Source organism: Garra rufa, chromosome 18, assembly GCF_049309525.1.
Source record: "Garra rufa chromosome 18, GarRuf1.0, whole genome shotgun sequence".
Lineage (NCBI taxonomy): Eukaryota > Metazoa > Chordata > Actinopteri > Cypriniformes > Cyprinidae > Garra > Garra rufa.
In genome coordinates, this window is record NC_133378.1 from 20,252,248 (window position 1) to 20,277,925 (window position 25,678).

Consider the following 25,678-nt stretch of genomic DNA (forward strand, 5'->3'; position numbering starts at 1 on the left):
TCATTCATTAATCCTCATTCATTCCATCCATCAATCCACCGATCCATCCCTATTCATTCATTCATTCATCAATCCTTATTTATTCATTTATTAATTCTTATTTATTCATCTTCATTCATTCACCCATCCATCTATTTTCTATCCTTATTCATTCATTCATTCTTATTCATTCATCAATCCATCCTTATTAATTCATTAATTTATTCTTGTTTATACATTCATCCAGATTTATTCATTCAATATTCATCCATTCATTCTTTCATCCATCCATCCATCCAATTATCCTCATTTATTCATTAATTCCAGACTTATTCATTCATTCCAATTAATTCATTCATCATGCTCATTCATTCATTTATCAGTCCATCATCCATCCTTACTCATTCATTCACATTCATTCATTCATTCATTCATTCATTCATATTTATTCATTCATCCAGACAGACATATTCATTCATTCATATTCATTCATCCATCCATCCATCACAATGTATTATTCTTTCATCCATCCTTATTCATTTATACTTATTCATTCATTCATCCATTATTCCTTATTCATTCATTCATCCTTATTCACGATTTATTTATTCATCCTCATTTATGCATTCATTCATTAATCCTCATTCATTCATCCATCAATCCACCGATCCATCCCTATTCATTCATTCATTCATTCATTCATCCATCCTTATTTATTCATCCTTATTCATTCATTTATTAATTCTTATTTATTCATATTCATTCATCCATCTATCCCAGTTCATTAATTTATTCATCCATCCTTATTAAAGGGATAGTTCACCCAAAAATGAAAATTTGTTGTCATTAATTATTCACCCTCCTGTCAAGAATTGTTGAATAAAGTAATTATTTTTGTTTTCTTTGCATACAAAAAGTATTCTCATAGCTTTACAAAATTAAGGTTGAACTACTTTATGGACTTTCTGTGGTAGTACTCTTGCTGTCTATATGCTGTCTGTATATAGGGTCAGCAGCTCTTGGATTTCATCAAAAATACCTTAATTTGTGTTCTGAAGATGAACGAAGGTCTTACGGGTTTGGAGCGACATGTAAGTAATTAATGACAGAATTTTAGTTTTTAGGTCAACTATCCCTTTATTTCATCCTCATTCATTAATCAATCAATCAATCAATCAATCAATTAGTACATCCATCCTTACTTTTTTCAGAATTACTTATTCATTGTTATTAATTCATCCATCTATCCATCCCAATTCATTTATATTCCTTCATTCATCCTTATTCATCTATAAATTCATTAATTAAATTAATTTCCTAATTTCATTCACTCATTCACACATTCATATTCATATAATGCAGAACTTTGCCATTAAAAAGTTTGAAAACCCCTGGCCTGTAGCATGTTTAGATGGTTAAAAGGTATAAATCTTGTGAAAATGTAAAAAAAGACCAGTGTAAAAATTATGGATCAAGTGTCACAATTACTTCTGTGCTTTTAATAATAATAATAATGAACAACTAGCATTTCCATTTTGACACTCTTGACGGAAATATCACATCACAAACGGAAATGTGGAGAACTCTGCAAACACCCTACTGACAAACAAATTGTCAGGCTGCTGACAGGTAACACCTGCACTGAGGACAAAACGGGTGTAACTCTCTCCGTCTATGATGTATGGTGCCTCCAGGCAGTTCAACAGTTTGTCAGTTTTATGCACACAAAGCTCACTAATGAGAGGAACATACATAGAACCTAAAAGAACAGCAAACATTATAAATAGACATTCATAAAACATTAAACCATCAATGAAAGTACATTTCATGAGGGCAGAAAAGAGCGCTTTATAGACACCTGAAGGAAAAAGGGAGGAGTAGTGATTCAGGAGAAAAGACGAGAAGCAAACAGAGGTAGCTGCACGGGATGAATACAAGCTCTTTTAAATCACACACGTATCGAACAGAAGAGCCTTAGGCCACAGATTTTACTTCAGTGGAAGAGGTGTGGCATACTGAGCAACACACGTGCAAGACAGCAACGTGTACAGTATCTTGTAAACTTGTAACCTGTGTGTGTGTGTGTGGGTAAGGTTATGTCTTTATTTTGGGGACCAAAGTCCATGCAAGTATAGTAAAACTAAAAATTAAAACACATACATTGTGGCAACCAGACAGAGTTGTAAGTTATTCTATCATTATTGTCGAACAATAGAAGCCAAAGGAAAATCCCTGGCATGACTAAAAACTGTGTTTAACTAAAATCAATAACAATGGTATTTTGATGAACGAAAGTTTTCATTTGCACAAATTTACCTCACATTTAAAAAAAAAAAAAAAAAACTTGTAAAGGGGCTACGTGCACAAACACATTTATCTTCATTTATATGACAAACAATTTCCGTGAGCACAGGGCAAGGCTATACATGCAGCAGCAGAGAGCTTGGTTTACACAGCATGAGATCATGTTTCTGTCTATATGAAAGAGATAGAACGGTTCAGGAATAATGTTGGATTTACCTGCAGATGACTGACAATGCAGTACTGCTCAGGCACATCCAGGCCACAGGTGGAGGTGGCGGTCAGGTTAATAGCTCGGCCAATCAGAAGGTTTCCTGTCGCCGGGTAACAGCTGCCTTCCATGCAGCCGTGTGGGGCGGAGGGCAGCTCCTGAGCCACAACTGGAAGAACTTAAGAGGACACAGAGAGAAAGCGGAAGTCAATACCTGTGTATTTTATTTCACAGGTTCCCTAAGAAGTGTTTACTTCTTATTAAACACTGAGAAGCTGTTTGAAGTGCCTTTTGGACATATTCACATACAGTTGAAATCAAAAGTTTATATACACCTTGCAGAATCTGCAAAATAAGAGGGATCATACAAAATGCATGTTTTTTTTTTGACACAAAAGATGTTTAAATACAGCCCACAGGAGAAAATAATGGTTGAATTTATAAAAAATGACCTTGTTCAAACATTTACATACACTTGATTCTTAATACTGTGTTGTTACCTGAATAGCTGTTCATAAGTCTTCACGGATAAATTGCCTGATCTTCTTCGGTTTTTCTGCATTTTTGTGTATTTGAACCCTTTCCAACAATGACTGTATGATTTTGAGATCCACCTTTTCACATTGAGGACAACTGATGGACTTATATATAACTATTACAGACAGTTCGAATACTCACTGATGCTCCAGAAGGAAACAAGATGCATTAAGAGCCATTTTTAGAGTTTTAAAATGTGAAGATCAGGGTAAATGTAATTTTTTTTTTTTTTTATCTGGGAAACACGCAAGTATCTTCTGTAGGGCAGTACTAGATAAAAATATGATATTTGGGCAAAATAAGAAAAATGTACACATATTCATTCTGTCCAAAAGTTTTCACCCATGGCTCTTAATGCATCATTTTTCCTTTTGGAGCATCTGTGAGCGTTTTAACCTTCTGTAATAGTTGCATATGAGTCCCTCAGTTGTCCTCAGTGTAAAACGATTGATCTCATAGTAAAAATCTAAATCATGGAAAGGGTTCAAATACACAAAAACGCTGAAAAACTTAAGCATTTGTGGGATCTGAAGGAATTTTCTGAAGAACAGCGGGACTAACTGTTCAGGACAAACAAGGAACTCATGAACAACTATCACTAAACAACAACAACAAAAAACACAGTTGTGGATCATTCAGGTAAAAGTACAGTATTAAGAATCAAGTGTACAGTCGTGGCCAAAAGTTTTGAGAATGACACAAATATTAGTTTTCACAAAGTTTGCTGCTCAACTACTTTTAGATCTTTGTTTCAGTTGTTTCTGTGATGTGCTGAAATATAATTACAAGCACTTCATACGTTTCAAAGGCTTTTATTGACAATTACATGACATTTATGCAAAGAGTCAGTATTTGCAGTGTTGGCCCTTCTTTTTCAGGACCTCTGCAATTCGACTGGGCATGCTCTCAATCAACTTCTGGGCCAAATCCTGACTGATAGCAACCCATTCTTTCATAATCACTTCTTGGAGTTTGTCAGAATTAGTGGGTTTTTGTTTGTCCACCTGCCTCTTGAGGATTGACCACAAGTTCTCAATGGGATTAAGATCTGGGGAATTTCCAGGCCATGGACCCAAAATTTCAACGTTTTTGTCCCTGAGCCACTTAGTTATCACTTTTACCTTATGGCACGGTGCTCCATCGTGCTGGAAAATGCATTGTTCTTCACCAAACTGTTGTTGGATTGTTGGAAGAAGTTGCTGTTGGAGGGTGTTTTGGTACCATTCTTTATTCATGGCTGTGTTTTGGGGCAAAATTGTGAGTGAGCCCACTCCCTTGGATGAGAAGCAACCCCACACATGAATGGTCTCAGGATGCTTTACTGTTGGCATGACACAGGACTGATGGTAGCGCTCACCTTTTCTTCTCCGGACAAGCCTTTTTCTAGATGCCCCAAACAATCGGAAAGAGGCTTCATCGGAGAATATGACTTTGCCCCAGTCCTCAGCAGTCCATTCGCCATAATTTTTGCAGAAGATCAATCTGTCCCTGATGTTTTTTTTGGAGAGAAGTGGCTTCTTTGCTGCCCTTCTTAACACCAGGCCATCTTCCAAAAGTCTTGTCCTCACTGTGCGTGCAGATGCGCTCACACCTGCCTGCTGCCATTCCTGAGCAAGCTCTGCACTGGTGGCACTCCGGTCCCGCAGCTGAATCCTCTTTAGGAGACCATGCTGGCGCTTGCTGGACTTTCTTGGACGCCCTGAAGCCTTCTTAACAATGCAGTGGAAAGTTTTTTTCGGGATTAAGTTCATTTTCATGGCAAAGAAGGACTATGCAATTCATCTGATCACTCTTCATTACATTCTGGAGTATATGCAAATTGCTATTATAAAAACTTAAGCAGCAACTTTTCCAATTTCCAATATTTATGTAATTCTCAAAACTTTTGGCCACGACTGTATGTAAACTTTTGAACAGGGTCATTTTTTACAAATTAAAAAAAAAAAAAACTATTATTTTCTCTTGTGGACTATATGTAAACATCTTTTATGTGAAATATATTATTCAGGTCAGTACTAAATAAAAAATAACATGCATTTTGTATGATCCCTCTTCTTTTGGTAAAATAATGAACATTTTGCAGATTCTGTATGGAAACTTTTGGCTTCAACTGTACGATTACAAATTTCACTTAAGCTGACCAAATATCCCAGAGTCGTGTGACTGGAATGTACCAACTAAGAAAGAGGTGAATGTACTGATCCACAAGATAACGTAAAAACTCATATATCAGTTTTTTCACTTTCCTTTCCACATGACAGCCAATGACTGGATGGCACTGCACACAAGCAGCACGGCTTCTGTTTGATGACCTCATGCGGCTCATGCTCCCATCCAGGCGGCAGAATCAAACACTAAGGGTTTAGTTTCTCAATGAGTCAGGAAAATAACTGGCTTTGTTCCACATGGTTACCTCTGCAAGGGGAGGACTCAAAATGCACTGCGTTTGCCTTTTAAAATCAACAGTTCATCACAGGGTTATCAGACATTGTCAAATCCAGATGTGTGGGAGGTCTTACACGGACATGGAATATTCATCTCCAACTTTGTGGAACTATCATTCCAGAGGAATAGCATGTAACCACACCCTCAAACTATACTGATTTGGCAGTTGGAAAAACCAACCAACCATGTGACCATCTCAATGTGTTTGACCTCTTTATCACTGCTTTATCATTACAACAGACAGGTCTCGAGGGTCAAGGGCTGAGAGCCTCTAGAAAATACAATGTCCTGGTCAATCTTTGGGCCCTTCGGTACAAACGTTTTTCACACACCACTGACTCTGAATAATAATGCCATCGTCCAACACAGAATAATGAGAGAATGAGTGAAAGCAAATTAAGCAAACAAGAGTGGACACAATGAAAGTAGAAGACGGAGTGGATGTCAGATATGAGTGAGAGATTGTTAAAAAAAAACAATTATATTTGAAGTATATGATGCTGATTTTATAACAACGTTTCTGTCACGTGTGAGGGAAGGATGAGGTCAGGGTCCAAAAGCAGGTGAAGATTTTTTAATAAAGCAAACAAAACAGCCAACACGGCACAAACACGACTTGAATTACAAAATAAACCGAACTGAAACACAAGCTAGGAGACAGACTTCCAGAGACACGAGGACAGACATCTGAATACAATGAGACCAGGATGAGTAGTGGGAGATGGGAGACTAAATAGTCCATTAGTGATGAGAGACAGCTGTGGGTGAAATGAGAGTGATTAACACAGACAGGTGTGTACAATAAAGGAAGTGGAGTGAGAAGGAAGGGAAACATTGACCTCTGGTGGGGAAGGGAAACAGTGACCTCTGGTGGGGAAGGGAAAAGTCTGCAGCCCAGAGTCATGACAGTACCCCTCCCCTAAGGAACGGCTTCCAGACGTTCCCTGAGACCGAACAAGTCTGGAGGGAGGTGGAACGGGGGACTGGTGAAACAGGGGGAGGGATGGTGGGCCAGGCCCGTGCAGCGGAAGTAGGCCCGGAGACGAAGGTTCTGGGAGGCTGGGCGAGACCAGCGTAGGGCTTGGCAGCTCGGGCAGGGCGTGAACGGACTCAGGAAAAACGTGAGCGGGCACCGCCGCCAGAGGAACGTCAGCGGGCCTCGCCACCAGAGGAACGTCAGCGGGCACCAGAGCGGGCACCGCCGCCAGAGGAACGTGAGCTGGCATCACCGCCAGAGGAACATCAGCGGGCATCGCCGCCAGAGGAACGTGAGCGGACATCGCCGCCAGAGAAACGTGAGCTGGCATCGACGCCAGAGGAACATCAGCGGGCACCGCCGCCAGAGGAGCGTCAGCGGGCACCGCCGCCAGAGGAGCGTGAGCTGGCATCGACGCCAGAGGAACATCAGCGGGCACCGCCGCCAGAGAAACGTGAACGGGCATCACCGCCAGAGGAACGTGAACGGGCACTGGAGCAGGCACCGCCGCCAGAAGAACGTGAGCTGGCATCGCCGCCAGAGGAGCGTGAGCTGGCATCGACGGCAGAGGAACATCAGCGGGCATCGCCACCAGAGGAACGTAAACGGGCACTGGAGCGGGCACCGCCGCCAGAAGAACGTGAGCTGGCATCGCCGCCAGAGGAACGTGAGTGGTCACCGCCGCGTCAGGCACAGAGTGAGCGGACGCCGTCGCATCGGGCACAGAGTGAGCGGTCACCGCCGCGTCAGGCACAGAGTGAGCGGACGCCGTCGCTTCGGGCACAGAGTGAGCGGTCGTCGCCGTGTCCAGAACATCGCCAGCGGTCGCCGCCGCATCAGGAACAGAGTGAGCGGTCGCCGCCGCATCAGGAACAGAGTGAGCGGTCGCCGCCGCATCGAGAACACAGTGAGCGGTCATCACCGCATAAGGAACAGCGAGAGCGGTCGCCGCCGCATCGAGAACAGAGTGAGCGGTCATCGCCGCATCAGGAACAGCGAGAGCGGTCGCCGCCGCATCAGGAACAGCGAGAGCGGTCGCCGCCGCATCAGGAACAGCGAGAGCGGTCGCCGCCGCATCAGGAACAGCGAGAGCGGTCGCCGCCGCATCAGGAACAGCGAGAGCGGTCGCCACCGCTTTGACAACATCGCCAGCGGTCGCCGCCGCGTCGAGAACATCGTAAGCGGTCGCCGCAAGAGGAACGTGAGCGGGTTCCGCAGCCAACTCCACCCTGAAGGCCGAGCCCTTCAAATACAGAGCCCGATTCACATACTGCTCCAGTGACTCCTCGGGAAGCCAGTATGATACTATGGACTTGAAGGGCTCAGCTAGACCCCCCCCAAAAAAAACCAAGAGGCAGGTCCCCTCGGTGGTCGACTGCCTCGCCACGTCCATGAAGTCCCTGGCGTAATCCTCTACACTCCGATCTCCCTGGCGAATGTTCAGTAATCTCCCCGCTGGACCCATCTTTGCTGGTCTCATTCTGTCACGTGTGAGGGAAGGATGAGGTCAGGGTCCAAAAGCAGGTGAAGATTTTTTAATAAAGCAAACAAAACAGCCAACACGGCACAAACACGACTTGAATTACAAAATAAACCGAACTGAAACACAAGCTAGGAGACAGACTTCCAGAGACACGAGGACAGACATCTGAATACAATGAGACCAGGATGAGTAGTGGGAGATGGGAGACTAAATAGTCCATTAGTGATGAGAGACAGCTGTGGGTGAAATGAGAGTGATTAACACAGACAGGTGTGTACAATAAAGGAAGTGGAGTGAGAAGGAAGGGAAACAGTGACCTCTGGTGGGGAAGGGAAAAGTCCGCAGCCCAGAGTCATGACAGTTACAAAGCCAGATAATATAATTATTGTTAGAGGAATGCATTGTGTTAAATCGGATAATATTGAATATATCCTCTATTTTTACATTTACAGTAAATTACCCTTGCTATCATCACTCTCTTAAAGAGATAGTGAACCCAAAAATGAAAATTCTGTCCTTAATTACTCACCCTCACGTCGTTCCAAACCCGTAAGACCTTCTTTGTTCATCTTTGGAACGAAAATTAAGATATTTTTGATATATTGAGATATATTGTTATTTTTGATGAAATCCCAGAGCTTTCTGGACTTTCTGGATTGTTTTGAATGTGTCAGTTGCATTGCCATCTATGCAGGGTCAGAAAGCTCTCAGATTTCATCAAAAATATCTTAATTTGTGTTCCAAAGATTGGTCTTACAAGTTTGGAATAACATGGGGGTGAATAATTAATGACAGAATTTTCATCTCCGAATAGCTCTTTAACATTAATCTTTTAAAAACACCAATAATTCAACAACACTGATACAGTAATATTGTGATGTCTAAATTCCCTTTTAGCATTTAAAACAATAATTTTTTTTGTAATTTATTAGTATCCACCTGAATATTACTGCATCTCTAGACATTATTTGAATGAATTAACAGAAATGTATCATTTGATTATATAATACAAATACACAGTATATGAAGTCATAAAATTAATTTATATAGTGCTTTTCACAATGTACATTGTTTCAAAGCAAATTTACAAAAAATCATGATGTTAGCATTTATATCTTAATATTCTTATGGATTACAGTTGCATTTAGCAGATTAGAGTTTGGCAATAATCAGTGTTGGGGAAAGTTACTTTTAAAAGCAATGCATTACAATATTGCGTTACTCCCTAAAATCTAACTAATTGTGTTTCTTAGTTACTTTTTATGGAAAGTAATGTATTACGTTACTTTTGCATTACTTTTTAAATCTGGCAGGGCTTGCTTGTTTGTTTTTATAAACTTTTTTATTTTTTCACACTAAAAGCCTGAAGGAAAAGAAAAATTCACATCTATACAGTGAGTATACATGAGAATAAAGTTCGACACTCTTCAGCAATTTAAAAAAAAAGTTTTTGCCTATTAGTGTGGTTGAATTTGATCATTGAAGGTCAGCAGCCAAGACACTGGTTAATAAAATAGGATTGAATACTGTGACGAGTGTCTCTGGGCTCATCAGCGTCGCCCTGGCAACCAACACGCAACACCTGCACCTCCTCGTCAGCGGCCGATCGGTCCCAGCTGCCGCTCATCAGCCCGCAGCATAAGACGCCGCTGCTGCGTTCACTCAGACAGACTCACGTCTCACGCTGATCACACTGATGCTAACGTTCTCTCTTTTGTCACGCAGAGGGCAGCGAGTGACCGACGGCCGCAGCACGCACGCCTGGACACCCCCTTCACGGACACGAGAACTTCACTAGAGCACCAGTTTGGATCGCACTGAGCACCGTTCTTCACGTTTCATTTGCACAAGTATTCAATAAAATCCACCCTCCGGGGCTTTTGCACTGAGCTGCCTTGTTGTGTGATCTCTCAACCGTGACACCTGGTGGAGAATGCGGGCAACTGCATGAGAGATCACACACAAGTGTTTGCATTCACCCGCACTGAAAGACGTCTTTTTTTCTGTTCACTCTTTTTTTAGAATCGGTCAGCGCGCTCTCTCTCCATGGAGACGAAGGAATTGTTACAACGCCTTACCGAAGTCACCGTCCGCCAGCAGCAGATCATGGAACATCTGGCTACTCGGCAGGGCAGGACCGAAGAGGAACTCGCCGCCCTCCGAGCCCAAGCTGCCTCACGCGTTCCATTACCTGATCCTCGGATGCAAGCAGCGCGGCTGCTGCCGAAGATGACCGCGCAGGATGATGTGGAGGCTTACCTACAAATGTTTGAGTCCACCGCTCACCGCGAAGGCTGGGAACCGGACGACTGGGCTTCAGCGCTGGCGCCCCTCCTCACAGGCGAAGCTCAACGGGCGTTCTTCTCGCTGTCCCCAACAGCGGCCGGTGATTATAGAGAAGTGAAGAGAGAAATTCTCGCCAGATTGGGTCTGTCTCCTATTTGTGCGGCCCAACAGTTCTTCGAGTGGGAATATAAAGCCCGGGTGCCAGCGCGAGCCCAGGCTGCCGAACTCGTCCGCTTGGCACAACACTGGCTGCTTGAAGGAGAGCCCACCGCAGCCCAGGTAATGGAACGCGTGGTGGTCGATCGCCTCCAGCGAGCCCTGCCCCGAGTCCTTCGCCAAGCTGTCGGGATGAAAAACCCCACCACCGTCATGTCCCTTGTGGAGGCGATCGAGCTGGCGGACGCCATCCACCACCGGGAGGTCGGAGAGAGAGCGCCGCCGTTTCCCCGGAGGGTGGTCCAGGAGCGACGCACGCCGGAGGGCACCCCGCGCGCAGTTAGCAGGCCGACGGTTCCCTCGCCGATGGACGAGCCGATGCCCACCGCCGAGCCGACAACACCTCCGCGGACCTGGCTGGCGGGTTGCATCCTACATCAGCGCGTCCCGCCGGCGGCACCAGAAGCGGACGTCACTGTGAATGGAAAACCGGTGCGAGCGCTTCTGGATTCGGGCAGTGCGGTCACCCTTATACAAGCTCGGCTGTGCCCTCCCCGTCCCAACCAAAAGAGCCTGCTACCCATTACGTGTGTGCACGGAGATACCCAACAGGTCCCAGCTCGTCGTATCAACATCGCTGCAGCTCATGGCAATTGGCCTGTGGAGGCTGGAATCATGGAGAATCTGCCGGTCTCACTGCTCCTCGGACGAGACTGGCCGGGGTTTGACCGCCTGCTCGCCGCTGCCGCCCAACCCGCCGGCCAGGAAGGGAACCGTCGTCGCCGCAGGCGGCCCCGAAGACCCCGCCGCCAACCGGCCCTGCTTGCTTCGGACAGCGGGAGAGATGGTGAGTCCCCCTCTCAAAATACTAACCTTTTCTATGATGTGTTTCGTCAGGCCGGCGAGGGGGGCTCATTCGCCAAGGAACAACGGGAGGACGATCGACTGAAACATTGCTGGGGACAAGTCCGCGCGGTGGATGACAAAGACGTCCTCCCACGGCCCCATCCTCTCCCGCATTTCATTGTCCGAAGGGGCCTGCTATACTGCGTCGCCCAGCGAAGGGGGGAGGAGAAGGAGTTACTGGTCGTTCCACGGACCAAAACGGAGGCCGTGTTAGAGCTCGCCCACTCCCACCCCATGGCCGGGCACCTGGGGGCTTCTAACACCGCACAACGGATTCGAGACCGGTTTCACTGGCCCGGATTGGACGCGGAAGTGAAACGGTTTTGCCAGGCCTGTCCCACATGCCAGCGGACCGCGCCCAGAACTCCTCCCCCCAGTCCGCTCATCCCATTACCCATCATTGAGGTGCCCTTCGAGCGGATCGGACTGGATCTTGTGGGGCCGTTGCCTAAGTCTGCCCGTGGTCATGAGCACATCCTCGTCATCGTCGACTACGCCACCCGGTATCCGGAAGCAGTCCCCCTGCGGAAAGCAACAGCGAAGGCCATCGCCCAGGAGCTGTTTCTGTTGGCCAGCCGGGTGGGTATCCCATCAGAGATACTGACTGACCAGGGAACACCGTTCATGTCCCGGCTAATGGCAGACCTCTGCAGGCTGCTGCGGGTGAAACAGTTGAGGACGACAGTCTATCATCCGCAGACCGACGGGCTCGTGGAACGTTTTAATCAAACCCTCAAGCAGATGCTTCGGAGGGTAGCTGCCGAAGACAGACGCGACTGGGACCTGATGCTCCCGTATGTCCTGTTCGGGATCCGCGAAGTACCTCAGGCCTCAACTGGTTTCACCCCCTTCGAGCTCCTGTTTGGCCGCCAGCCACGGGGGCTGCTGGATGTCGCTCGGGAGGCCTGGGAGCAGCAGCAGCCTGCACCCCACCGCACGGTCATCGAGCACGTGAGGCAGATGAGGGAGAGGATCGACCGGGTCATGCCATTAGTCCGGGAACACCTCAGCAAGGCGCAGCAGGCCCAACAACGCCACTACAACCGGGCAGCCCAACCACGGGAATTCCAACCGGGAGACAGGGTGATGGTATTGGTCCCCACCTCCGCCTGCAAGTTCCTGGCGTCCTGGCAGGGCCCCTATACTGTGGTGGAAAAGGTCGGACCAGTAACTTACCGACTACGGCAGCCTGGACGACGACGGACCGAACAGCTCTATCACATTAATCTCCTCAAGAGATGGCAAGGGACCAACGAGCAGGTGGCCGCCCTCAGTCTCACCGATCCCGTGGTTGTCGACATGAATCCCCATCTGTCGGCTGCCCAGAAGACCGAGCTGCAACACCTGGTCAGTCAGTTCGAGGATGTGTTCTCCTCCCAGCCCGGGCAGACCAACGTCATCCAACATGACATCAAAACGCCCCCTGGAGTGATCGTCAGGCAACGGCCCTACAGAGTCCCAGAGGCTCGTCGGCAGGCTATCGAAGAGGAAATTCAACAGATGCTGAAGTTGGGGGTAATAGAACCATCTCGCAGCCCGTGGTCCAGCCCCATCGTGATGGTACCCAAGCCGGATGGCACCCTCCGCTTCTGCAACGACTTCCGCCGGCTGAACGAAGTCTCCGAATTCGACAGCTACCCCATGCCTCGGGTGGATGAGCTGTTGGACCGGCTGGGGAGGGCCCGGTACATCTCAACCCTCGACCTTACCAAAGGATATTGGCAAGTTCCACTTACCCCCTCGGCAAAACCGAAGACGGCGTTCTCCACTCCCAGTGGACACTGGCAGTACCGGACCCTCCCCTTCGGCTTGCACGGAGCACCCGCCACCTTCCAGCGTATGATGGATATCCTCCTGAGGCCCCACCAAGCCTACGCGGCTGCATACCTGGACGACGTCGTCGTGCACTCCGAGGCATGGGATGAACACCTGGAACGTCTGCGGAGGGTGCTCTCGGAGCTCCGGCGGGCTGGACTAACCGCCAACCCCCGCAAATGCCACCTAGCGCTCTCCGAAGCGAAGTACCTGGGCTTCCAAGTCGGCCGCGGCCTTATCCGGCCCCAGGACAGGAAGGTAGAAGCGATACTCACCGCTCCCCAGCCTCAGACGAAGACCCAGGTACGAGCCTTTTTGGGGTTGGCGGGATACTATCGCTGTTTTATCCCCAACTTCTCCTCTCTAGCCGCCCCCCTGACAGACCTGACCAGGAAGGGGCAGCCCGAGAAGATTCGCTGGACGCCCGCCACGGAAGAGGCATTCGCCGGACTCAAGACTGCCCTCACCTCAGCGCCGGTACTCCGCGCCCCGGACTTCCGCTGCCCCTTCCTGCTGCAGACGGATGCCTCCGATACCGGACTCGGGGCCGTACTATCGCAGATCCAGGAAGGTGAGGAGCATCCTATTATTTATATCAGCAGGAAGCTGTCCTCGGCTGAGAAGAACTACGCCGCCGTAGAGAAGGAGGCCCTGGCCATCAAGTGGGCAGTCCTGGAACTGCGATATTACCTCCTCGGCCGCAAGTTCACCCTGGTGACCGACCACGCCCCCCTACAGTGGATGGCCCGCGCCAAGGACACCAACGCCAGGGTGACTCGCTGGTTCCTCGCGCTCCAGGACTTCCACTTCGAAGTCCGCCACCGCGCCGGGGCCGCCAACGCCAATGCAGATGGGCTCTCACGGATATGGACAGCTTTTGCAGGTCTGTCAGGGGTCATTCCCCACCCACCCCTTAATTCACCCCTACTGTCTCCATTCGTTCCCAGGACCAGAACGACGCTTAGGGGGGGGGATGTGACGAGTGTCTCTGGGCTCATCAGCGTCGCCCTGGCAACCAACACGCAACACCTGCACCTCCTCGTCAGCGGCCGATCGGTCCCAGCTGCCGCTCATCAGCCCGCAGCATAAGACGCCGCTGCTGCGTTCACTCAGACTGACTCACGTCTCACGCTGATCACACTGATGCTAACGTTCTCTCTTTTGTCACGCAGAGGGCAGCGAGTGACCGACGGCCGCAGCACGCACGCCTGGACACCCCCTTCACGGACACGAGAACTTCACTAGAGCACCAGTTTGGATCGCACTGAGCACCGTTCTTCACGTTTCATTTGCACAAGTATTCAATAAAATCCACCCTCCGGGGCTTTTGCACTGAGCTGCCTTGTTGTGTGATCTCTCAACCGTGACAATACATAAAGGATAATTGTATTTGTAAAGGATATTTTGATATTATTTAACGTATTTAAATATTGCAGGTTTGCGTAATCAGAGTTGCATTTCACAGTTTTTATTCATTTGAAGAAAAACTGAATCAGTTTTTTTTTGAGTGAGATGGTGTTTTGGAAAAAAAACTAAGATCTGTAATGTGCTACTTTAATAGTTACTTGAAAAAAAGTCATCTGATTATGAAACTCACGTTACTTATAATGCATTACCCCCAACACTGAGAATAATATAGTTTACATTTTGTGATGATAAGCTTTTGTATTGCTTTATGTGAGTGTACTGTATTTATGCAGCTAAAGTTTTATTTATCTATTTATACAACCATTTATATATCTCTGGGCGATACTTCAATATATCACTAGGCATATAATCAGTAAATCATACAATTACCCAACACTGTTCTTTGCACAAGAACAAAGATAGGCTAAGCCTACAAAGTTCATAACAATATCGAAACCTGGCCCCTTCTCAGTTTAAAAGCGAAAACAAGCATCATAAATTCCATTTGATTGCGTCAAGGTGCTAAACAGTGTGTGTGTGGCCATTGAAAGGCTTTATGGATAACTCACGTACTGTAAAATTCCTCATAATGAAGGAATAAAGGTTCTGATCTTTGGAATGTGTTTCCGCACACATCCGACTCTCCCTGAGTAAACAGTCATGCTAGCTATACTTGTATGCTAAACATCTGAAAACCACAAGGACTCGATCTATGTTTGTGTTTTGTTTATTATATTTGTGAGAGTGAGAGCTGGGGATTCCCATGGGAAAAAAAATTGTTGCAAATACCTTTCGTTCACAATCTCGCTAGTTTACAAAATAGATGGGGGTATTTCAAAAGCTATCTGTTATGAGTACAGGTTGCTAATTACAGGACGGACGTCTGAGGAACTTTCATAAGCACAGAGTGCAGTTCAGTCTTTACAGGCCACACACCAGAAAATAGCATTTCTCCACAGGTTTTCTGCCTTGTGAGAGCTGACACTGCTACATCCCTCATAACAGATTCCCTGAGGTAAAGGAAGCGTTTAACACTTTTTCTTCATGGCTTCTCATGTTCTGACTAGCAAGGGTGAAAACGTGACTGTCAAAGTGTGTGTTTGGGGATTTGAGTGGTAGGCAAGAATAGGTTTTGACTGTGTTTTGCCATAGTCTGTCATTGAGGCTCCACACATTCTTTTCTCCTTCAAAGTGTCAAAACAAACGTAGAAAAGACTGACAGAGGGAAAGAGAGATAAATAGGCATCACCTATAGGAAAACAGATGAACGTTTGCACATGCAGTGGCTTTCCCTCTTAAATCTTTCAGCAAACTAATTAACTACAATTACAGACATAAAAAACAAATACTGCTATCTAATCTCAGAGAATAAATAGTTGAATAAAGATATTATTTTTGTTTTCTTTGCATACAAAAAGTATTCTAATAGCTTCATAAAATTATGGTTGAGCCACTGATGTCACATGGACCATTTTATTATTACATTTCTGGGCCTTAAATGTGGTAGTTGTGTTGCTGTCTATGCAGGGTCAGAAAGCTCTCGGATTTCATCAAAAATATCTTAATTGGTCTTCTGAAGATGAACGAAGGTCTTACAGGTTTGGAACATGGAATATAACTTATTATAAACAAGATCAAAAACAAACATCTTTTATGTTGAGACAGGCACATGGCTGCTTGCCCCTGCATTCAACACACCCACAAGCTACATAAGCAACCGCACACCCTCGTAACCTGCATGCCACATTTACAACACACACAGGTACAAGCTAAACATCTGTCTGAAGACACAACAACAATGTCTCCAGTTCCACAGATGAGCATCTGCAAAGTGACGAGAGTACAAGAATGCCAAGCCAGGAAAATGTCATTCATTAAGAGAAAAATTCCAGGTGTAAAAGTATCTCACACGGGTCTTACAAAATGCCCATCTGTAGCAAAGGAATGGCATTCCACAAACATTTGACGACAAGAAGCCACATGTGCTGAACTGCATGTCACATGGAAACCGAGACCACCGCAGAAGAGATTAATTTGTCTCCAAAAATATGATTATGCTCATGACTTACAGTTGAAGTCAAAAGTTTACATACACCTTGAAGAATCTGCAAGATGTTAGTTATTTTACCAAAATAAGAGGGATCATGCAAAATGCATGTTATTTTTTATTTAGTACTGACCTGAATAAGATGTTTCACATAAAAGATGTTTACATATAGTCCACAAGAGAAAATAATAGTTTAATTTTTTAAAATGACTCTGTTCAAAAGTTTACAATTGTTACCTAAATGATCCACTGCTGTGTTTTTTTGTTTAGTGATAATTGTTCATGAGACCCTTGTTTTTCCTTAACAGTTAAACTGGTCGCTGTTCCTCAGAAAAAAAAAAAATCACAAATTCTTTGTGTATTTGAACTCTTTCCAACAATGACTGTATGATTTTGAGATTCATCTTTACACACTGAGGACAACTGAGGGACTTATATGCAACTATAACAGAAGGTTCAAACGCTCACTGATGCTCCAGAAGAAGAAAAAACGATTTAATTTGAAGATCAGAGTATATTTAACTTATTTTGTCTTCTGGGAAACATGTAAGTATCTTCTGTAGCTTCTCAAGGGTAGTACTAAATGAAAAAATAAGAAAAATGTACACATCTTCATTCTGTTCAAAAGTTTTCACCCCCTTGCTCTTAATGCATCGTGTTTCCCTCAGTGAGCATTTGAACCTTCCATAATAGTTGCATATCAGTCCCTCAGTTGTCCTCAGTGTGAAAAGATGGATCTCAAAATCATACAGTCATTGTTGGAAATAGTTCAAATGCACAAAACTGCTTAAAAACCAAAGAATTTGTGGGACCTAATATCCAGTTTTCATACTGTATATCCTAATGCTATGATGCCTAAATTAATTAATAGACTTCTGCATTCAGGAATAGAAGATGGGCTAGCATAGACAATGCACTGTCAAACCCAGAACTGGAATGTGGAAAAAACAATCGGATTTTTTTTTCCTGCAGGTACAGACAAAGCAAGGCAGCTATTGTTGTTTGAAGTCAAACAATCGCAAGTGAACACTTGACAGATCAGAACTAGATCATTCCACCATATCCAGATCAAACTGATAGTAGTACAATAAAGCTCTTACGTAGGAGTACATGCACCCTAAACTGGCAGACCTATAGATTTTGTCTACATGCGGTTTATTCCAAAACAGGCCAGAGTTCACAAAGTACACATGCTGTAAGATTCATAGAGACATTCCATTACAATAGCACATGCTTACACACCTTGATCATATTTTTTGTCCAATCATTAACACACAGCCTCGCTGACCCACATTGATTCAAGAAGAGTACAATAGGCACAGAGCCCATAGTGTCATATAATGAACTTGTTCTTGTGCCAGCAAAAAATACTGTAAGTCCATTTTATCTGTGATAATTAGCATTTGAATTCCTGGCTTGGACCACTACTTAAAGTACTTATAGTTCACCCACTACATATAATTCACCCAAAACTTAAAATAAATAAGGAAAGCCTGGCTCTTCCGAGCTTTATAATGGCAGTGAATGCTTGGTTATATTCAACAGTCCAATAAAATGTGTCCATCCACCATAAAAAGAGCTCCACATGGCTCCGGAGGGTTAATAAAGGCCTCCTGAAGTAAATCAATGCATTTTTGTCCATATTTAAAACTTTCTCTAGCTTCCACTAACTGTTTAAATATGGTTATTTTTCTTAGAAAATGCATTGATACACTTCAGGAGGCCTTTATTAAACCCTGGAGCTGAGTGGAGCGTTCTTTATGATGGATAGATGCACTTTATTGGACTTCACAATCTCAACAGCCATTCACTGCCATTATAAAGCTTGGAAGATTGGAAGACATTTTTTAATATAACTCTGACTGTATTCGTCTGAAAGAAGAAAGTCATATATACTTAGGGTGGCTTAAGGGTGAGTAAATAATGGGGTAATTTTCATTTTTGGGTGAACTATCCCTTTAAAATATCTTTTTAAAAAAAGCACGTATGGAAACACACACCTGAGACTGTTATCATTCCCAAAACATTCCTCTCATGCTCTAAATTCTAGCTGAACCTTTAAACACAGCTTTATGAGCTCTGTCAGAAGGCAAAAAAATGCAGATAATATCTTCATATCACACATATTCACATTTCAGGTTAAAAAACATGAGAGGGACACTTACAATTGCTTACAATTTATGAATAACGGACAGTAAGAGAAGACAGGAAACAATGGAAGAGAAGAACAAGACCAGGAGACGAACTCAAGTCCCCAAGTGCATACTTTACTATAGTAGCCTAAAAACAGTGTGAAAAGAGTTGTATACACAACCAGTCAAATGTTTTTGAACAGTAAGATTTCTTCTGCTCACCAAGCCTGCATTTATTTGATTCAAAGTACAGCAAAAACAGTAACTTTGTGAAATATTTTTTTCTATTTAAAATAACTTTTTTCTATTTGAATACATTTTAAATTGTAATTTATTCTTGTGATTTCAAAGCTGAATTTTTAGCATCATTACTCAAGTCACATGATCCTTCAGAAATTATTCTAATAATCTGATTTGCTGCTCAAAAACATTTATTTCAGGTTTCTTTGATCAATAGAAAGTACAGAAGAACAGCATTTATCTGAAACAAAAAATCTTTTGTAACATTATAAATGTCTTTATCATCACTTTTGATCAATTTAAAGCATCCTTGCTAAATAAAAGCACTTATTTCTATAATTTCTTTTCCAAAAACAACTGTAATACTGACTCCAAGCTTTTGAATGGTATAGCGTATAATATTACAAAAGCTTTTTATTTCAGATAAACGCTGATCTTTGGATCTTTCTATCCTGAATCCTGAAAAATTTTTTACTCAACTGGTTTAAATATAGCTAATAATAATAACAAATGTTTTTTGAACAGCAAATTAAAATATTAAAATGATTTCTGAAGGATCATGTGACACTGAAGACTGGAATAATGATTAAATTAAATTAAATTAAATTAAAATATTTCAAAATGGTACAGTTTTTGCTGTATTTTGGATCAAATAACTGCAGGCTTGGTGAGCAGAAGATACTTTACAACATTACAAATCTTACTGTTCAAAAACTTCTGACTAGTTGTGTATCTGAAGGCATAGTATTCATATAGTACAAATGTAGTAAGTCTGGATTACATTCAGACTACACACATTCATGCATAGAATAATTATTTTGTTCACTCAGCACCTACTTAGACAGAATGAAACCTTGGATGCAGCTCAAAACTTAATTTTAGGTCACCTAAGGCATTGCCGCACCATATATTGGAGTGCTACCCACTTGACTCCAAATTAAGCTGCATAATTTTACTTTTCAGAACAGCCTCGCATTGGGAGCGGACCCACAGTATGATGTCTGAACATGCCGTCTGGATAGGCAGTGCACTAGGGTTTGGAACTGAGCCAATCTTGCAGTGTTTTTCCATTTTCCATCCATTCTAAACCAAGTCATTTAATCTTTTAAGTGAAGAACTTTCAACAGGGGATATACATTTAGTCATCTAGCTAAATGACTGCTGATTGAGCATATAAGGATCCTGATAAAATAATAAATGCACTGATAATTGCACTGCGCTACAATGAGAATAATGGGCCAAACTGAGCGTGTTGATCCCCCTCTCCCTCTCATGTCAAAACTAATGGCCATCCTCAGCACTGCTCTCATTCCATTCTCAGTCAAGCACCCTCACCAATGAAATCCTGCTTTCTACTCTTATTCTCCACTTCTCTACCTCTTGTTCTGTTTTCACGCTCTTATAAAGCAGAGACTGAAATTGACTGGATTTAAATGTGCATTCTCTGCAGGTCTATGTGTCAAAAGTATGTTAAAACTGTTAGCCCATCAAGGATTAAGGAAAACCATTAAAACGCCTTACACAATTAATAAAACCATGGTTTTCATGCATGCAATGTGCAGCAGACAAACAGCACTGAATGTATAATCAGTCTAATTATATGAGTCTAAATATACTGTATATGAGTCTAATTAACCTAAAAGGAACCGGGAACTTTTAGTACATGTATGCTTTATAAATACTTTTTTAGCATTTTTACACAAACCTTTTTGTTTAAAATAGTTCTGTCAATTGATAAAAAAAATTAATTAATCATTTAATCTTAAATTAATTAATTTAATCGTGATTAATCACATTAATAGTGATAGTAATCACACCTAACAACATACTTATATTGCAATAATTTCACATTCAATCTGTAAATTAATGTAGAAACAACATAAAGACAGTATGTTTTAAATATTTGTTAACTGGCATCTTTTTTTATGACTGAAGGTGAGTATCTTTGATACCAATATTACTGATGTCTTTATATTTTTTCCCTAATAATTAACCATTGACTAACTGAGAACTATTAATTTAACATTTATTAGACTTATAACTTATAGAAAAATAACTTCTAATTTAAGTGAACTTAAAATAATCATCATATAAACCTGTGCCCTTCAGCAAGTATGAAATACAAAAACTGAATAAAGTTATCAAACACTACATTTTAAATTAAATATAGATGAATCTTTAAAGCTACAAAAGTTATTAATTGTCATCTTTTTTTCTTTTGTTCTTAATAAACAAACGTTAAAGCAGCTGGGTTATAAGCTTATTATTGTTTCTTTAAGAGCTGCCGCTGTTGAACTTGACACAGATCTAATACGCATCACATTTCCTCACAACTCTTAACCATTTCTGACCCATTTAAGGTCTTAAAGTATCTACTAATGAGCTGACGAGTTGAATCAGGTGGTTTAGGTAAGGGAGACAGTGCTGGGTTGCTCAAGGACAGTTTTGAAAACCACTGTTCTTAAATGTGACTCATTTATCACAAATACATGCATGCATAGTTTTAAGGCAGCTTTTTAAAAATAAGAAGCAGGGCAGTGAAATAAACCAAAAAAGGTCTAGATACAGTATGTTAAAAATTTAACTTTGAGTGCTGGATTTTTAGAATGTGCCACGCAAGACTCCGCAAAAACAGGCACAAACATTCACCTAGCAGGTGTTTACATTAAAAGCAATTCAAAAACAGTTGCAGGGCAGTGGAATGAAAAAAAAAAACGTAACGTCTAGAGACACATTTACTTTAAAGGGATAGTTCACCCAAAAATGAAAATTTGATGTTTATCTGCTTACCCCTAGGGCATCCAATGTAGATGACTTTGTTTCTTCAGTAGAACACAAAGATTTTAACTCAAACCGTTGCGGTCTCTCAGTCATATAATGGCAGTCATTGGTTAAGAGTAAATCTTTAAGAGTAAAAAAAACATACACAGACAAAACCAAATTAAACCCTGGGTCTTGTGACGATACATTGAGGTCTTAAGACACAAAACGATCAGTCTGTGCAAAAAACTGAACAGTTTTTATATCATTATTTATCTTTGATTCATCGCAACGTTGACGCGTCACACGCTTGCTGTTGTGTACGCGTTCCATACAGCTGAATGTTCCGGTGTATCAAAGGTAAATAATGACATAAATACTGTTCAGTTTCTTGCACAGACTGATCGTTTTGTGTCTTAAGACCTTAATGTATCGTCACGAGCCGCAGGGTTTAATTTGGTTTTGTCGGTGTATGTTTTTTTACTCTTAAAGATTTGATAACCATTGACTGACATTATATGAGTGACAGATTGCAACAGTTAGAGTTAAAAATCTTCGTTTGTGTTCTACTGAAGAAACAAAGTCACCTACATCTTGGATGCCCTGGGGGTAAGCAAATTAACATGACATTTTTATTTTTGGGTGAACTATTCCTTTAACTTATTAGCTTACGCATGTCCATCCAATGCATGTTTACACAATATGTGTTTTCGCATTTAGAGTAGTGTGATGAAAACTTTTAACTTGAGAAGCACATTTTTAGAGTGGCATGTCATGTAAGACACAAGCAAACCAGTCAAAAATGTCTGCCTAGCACATGTTTACATTGAAAAACAATGGAAATGCAGTGCAGTGGAATGAATATAATCTGTGTGAACAACCCCAAATACTAAACACTAAAGCAGCACAGCTAATTATGAATTCAATTTCATGTGTCTGTTTGCATGTTCAGGGTGGTCAATACAGTTTGATTTGTAATCTCTCTGTGTTGTGCAAACACTGGCATAACTTTTCCTTGTCTCGTTTAGCAGAGTTCGCAGCAGGTATATGGTTTCCTCTCTATAAAGCATATACATTTCATTATGAAACACAAAGAAGCAAGAACAAGCAAACACAATGCCTCTGATTACTTCTCTTCAGAGAGAGAAAGGCCAGGCACTGATGCTGAAGAAGAGAGAGGGGTAACAGGTTGGTCATGTTTTCGTTTGCTTAAGTCCATATTGTTTTCTGTTGAAAAGGCCTCTTGTGGGAGCTACTGTGAGAGTGAGGGGCAGGTGGGGGGCTGTGCGTTTGAACTTCACTTTGTTTAAGAAGCTTATCCCCGCTCGCCTCACTGGAGACTCAGACTCTGATAACCACACAGGATTGTCTGTCTGTGTTGTCATCAGTCATTTTATGATCCCACCTTAAGCTTTTTATCTGACATCAGGAAAGTAAAGACATGACCACCATACTCTAGTATATGCAGAAGTCTGTTTAATTTAACATGTGACTTACCCAGAAAGAGAACACTGAAATATCCGGCCATCACCACGGGCTATCAAACAATCATGAGCAGCTGGTTTCCAAGAGCCTGAAATGTAAAGAAAAATAAGAAAAGGTAAGATTAAAGTCGTTCAGTTCACAACCAAAATAGTATCAGGTGCTAAAGTTACTCATACGGTGCATTCACAAGACAAGATTTACAATTCTTTATATTCTTTATAATATAATTCTTTATATTATATTATATGGGTCCCTTCACAAAGACCCACCCCCCTTCATTACTGCTGCTACAAGCCATGGCACTTTCACGCCCCACATCATGTTTTCAAACATTGAAAAGTATATTGCGAAGCAAAGAGAGACAACATGCCGACAGACAAGACAGAACAGGTTACTTCTGGTATGAAATAAGGGTGGGCGAAAAAATCAATTCACATCTGAATGGCAATTCAGTCTTCTAGCGATTTGCATCGATTCAAACTTAATATAATAATAATAATAATAATAGCATGATGTTGTAGGAACAAAACAGCAATGGAGGAGGAAATCTAATCTTTTAAAACATGTGGTGCGTTCCGTGCGATCTCAAATCTAGAAATTGAAAGTAAAACGCAAGCGCCGATTCAAAAAAAGTGTTTTTCAATGCCCTGTATATTAATAATGGCTCCCTAATGCTAGCAATTTATATACAGTGTAATTACCCCATGATATTATTGCCAGAGAAAGCATTGAAATATATATTTTTCCTCCCATCTCATATTTAGGGGTTTCGTAGTACATTTTTTTGATTTATTCATAAGTTAATATTTAAAGGGAACACTGATTTCTTGAGTCAGGACTACCCATACTATAGACTGGTAGGTTTTTGTATTAAAATGTGTGAACAAAAAAAAAAAGATGAAAAATTGTGAATCTTAAAAAAACAACAACTGAAAATCGTGAATTTTTTTTTTTTTTAATCATGACCCCAAAAATCAATTTGAATACTGAAAGATTTTCACCCCTAGTATGAAACAAAGTCTTCACTTTTAAATTTTGTCATTTTCTTAAGAAATTCAAACAATAAATAAATAAATACCATTTATGGCTCTTGTGTTGTGACAGATTGCTGTAGCGCGTCAGTTCAAGCAGCATGTGAAACGATCATCACTTCTTCTTTACTAGTTATAGCACAAAATAAATATCAGAAGGTATTTTACTTTTTTTACTGCAGAAAAACATCAAGACACTATTTTTAAATTTAATTTTTAAGCAGATTCAGCATTATGATTGGTCAGATCGCCTGTCAAACTTCCCGTGTAGGGTCAGTTGTGAATATGGTTTAAAATGCTCTTCAATGCTTCCATATTGTGGTAAAATATTAAATATTTGTTTACATTAACCACACAATCATTGGAAAAAACAGCACTTACCCAGTTATTAACATTCCTAATCAACATTGAAATTATTGTTAACATATTAAAGCAATCTAAGTTGATTCAAATGCTATAAAAAAAATCTTATTTATTATTTCCTCAATAACTAGTTAATTGAATTATGAGGAATTGGTAATTAGAATTACATGTACTTGTACTGATGCTCTCAGTTTCTACACAAACACTTATGTTACTACAATATTATATCTCAGATCCCCGAGAAAGGTCAATTGTGAATATGGTTTAAAATGCTCTTTAATGGTTCCATATTGTGTGCTAAAATTAAACAATTTATTAAATTAACCATACAATCAATGGAAAAAAACAGCACTTACCCAGTTATTAACATTAATAATCAACATTAAAATTATTAATATAATATATTAATAATTTTGTGTATGTTTTTATAGCATTTAATTAACTTTGATTGCTTTAATATTATTAATATTATTAATAAGTTAATTAAATGCTATAAAAACATACACTCAAATGTTTTCTTATTTATTTTTTCTTTCAATAACTACAGTTTTTATGAAAGAAAATGCAGTTCTTGAAACTGTTCTTGAATGATGAGGAATCAATAAATGTACTTGTATTGACGCTCTCAGTTTTTACACAAACAGTTGTTACTACAATACTATATCTGTAACTCCGAGATATATATATGGCTCAAATAAATAAACATGAACTCATTAAATTAGCACACAAGTTATCATGCATTGCTTTAAAAAATATATGTGATCCCGGACCACAAAATCGGTCATAAGTAGCATGGGTATATTTGTAGCAAAAGCCAACAATACATTATATGGGTCAAAATTATCGACTTTTCTTTTATGCCAAAAATCATTAGGATATTTAAAAAACATGTTCCATGAAAATATTTTGTAAATTTCCTACCGTAAATATATCAAAAATGTATTTTGATTAGTAATATGCATGGCTAAGAACTTCATTTGGACAGCTTTAAAGGCGTTAGATGTATATTTTTTTGCACCCTCAGATTCCAAATTTTCAAAATTTAAAAAACTGACCCTTATGACTGGTTTTGTGGTCCTGGGTCACATATATATTTATGCACTAGTATACTGTATGAC

General features: G+C 41.8%; 1 protein-coding gene across 1 annotated transcript in view; it reads right to left on the reverse strand.

The window, feature by feature from the left end:
- Window positions 1-23,257, reverse strand: part of lamb2l (laminin, beta 2-like) — a 64,557-nt gene extending 41,300 nt beyond the window's left edge. Inside the window, exons 1-2 of the mRNA XM_073822837.1 lie at window positions 23,179-23,257; window positions 2,500-2,669 (exon numbers count right to left, since the gene is read on the reverse strand). Of these exons, the coding sequence (XP_073678938.1) occupies window positions 2,500-2,669; window positions 23,179-23,209 (201 nt within the window). The 5' untranslated portion in view covers window positions 23,210-23,257. The remainder of the gene's footprint in view (window positions 1-2,499; window positions 2,670-23,178) is intronic.
- Window positions 23,258-25,678: the final 2,421 nt, after the last annotated feature.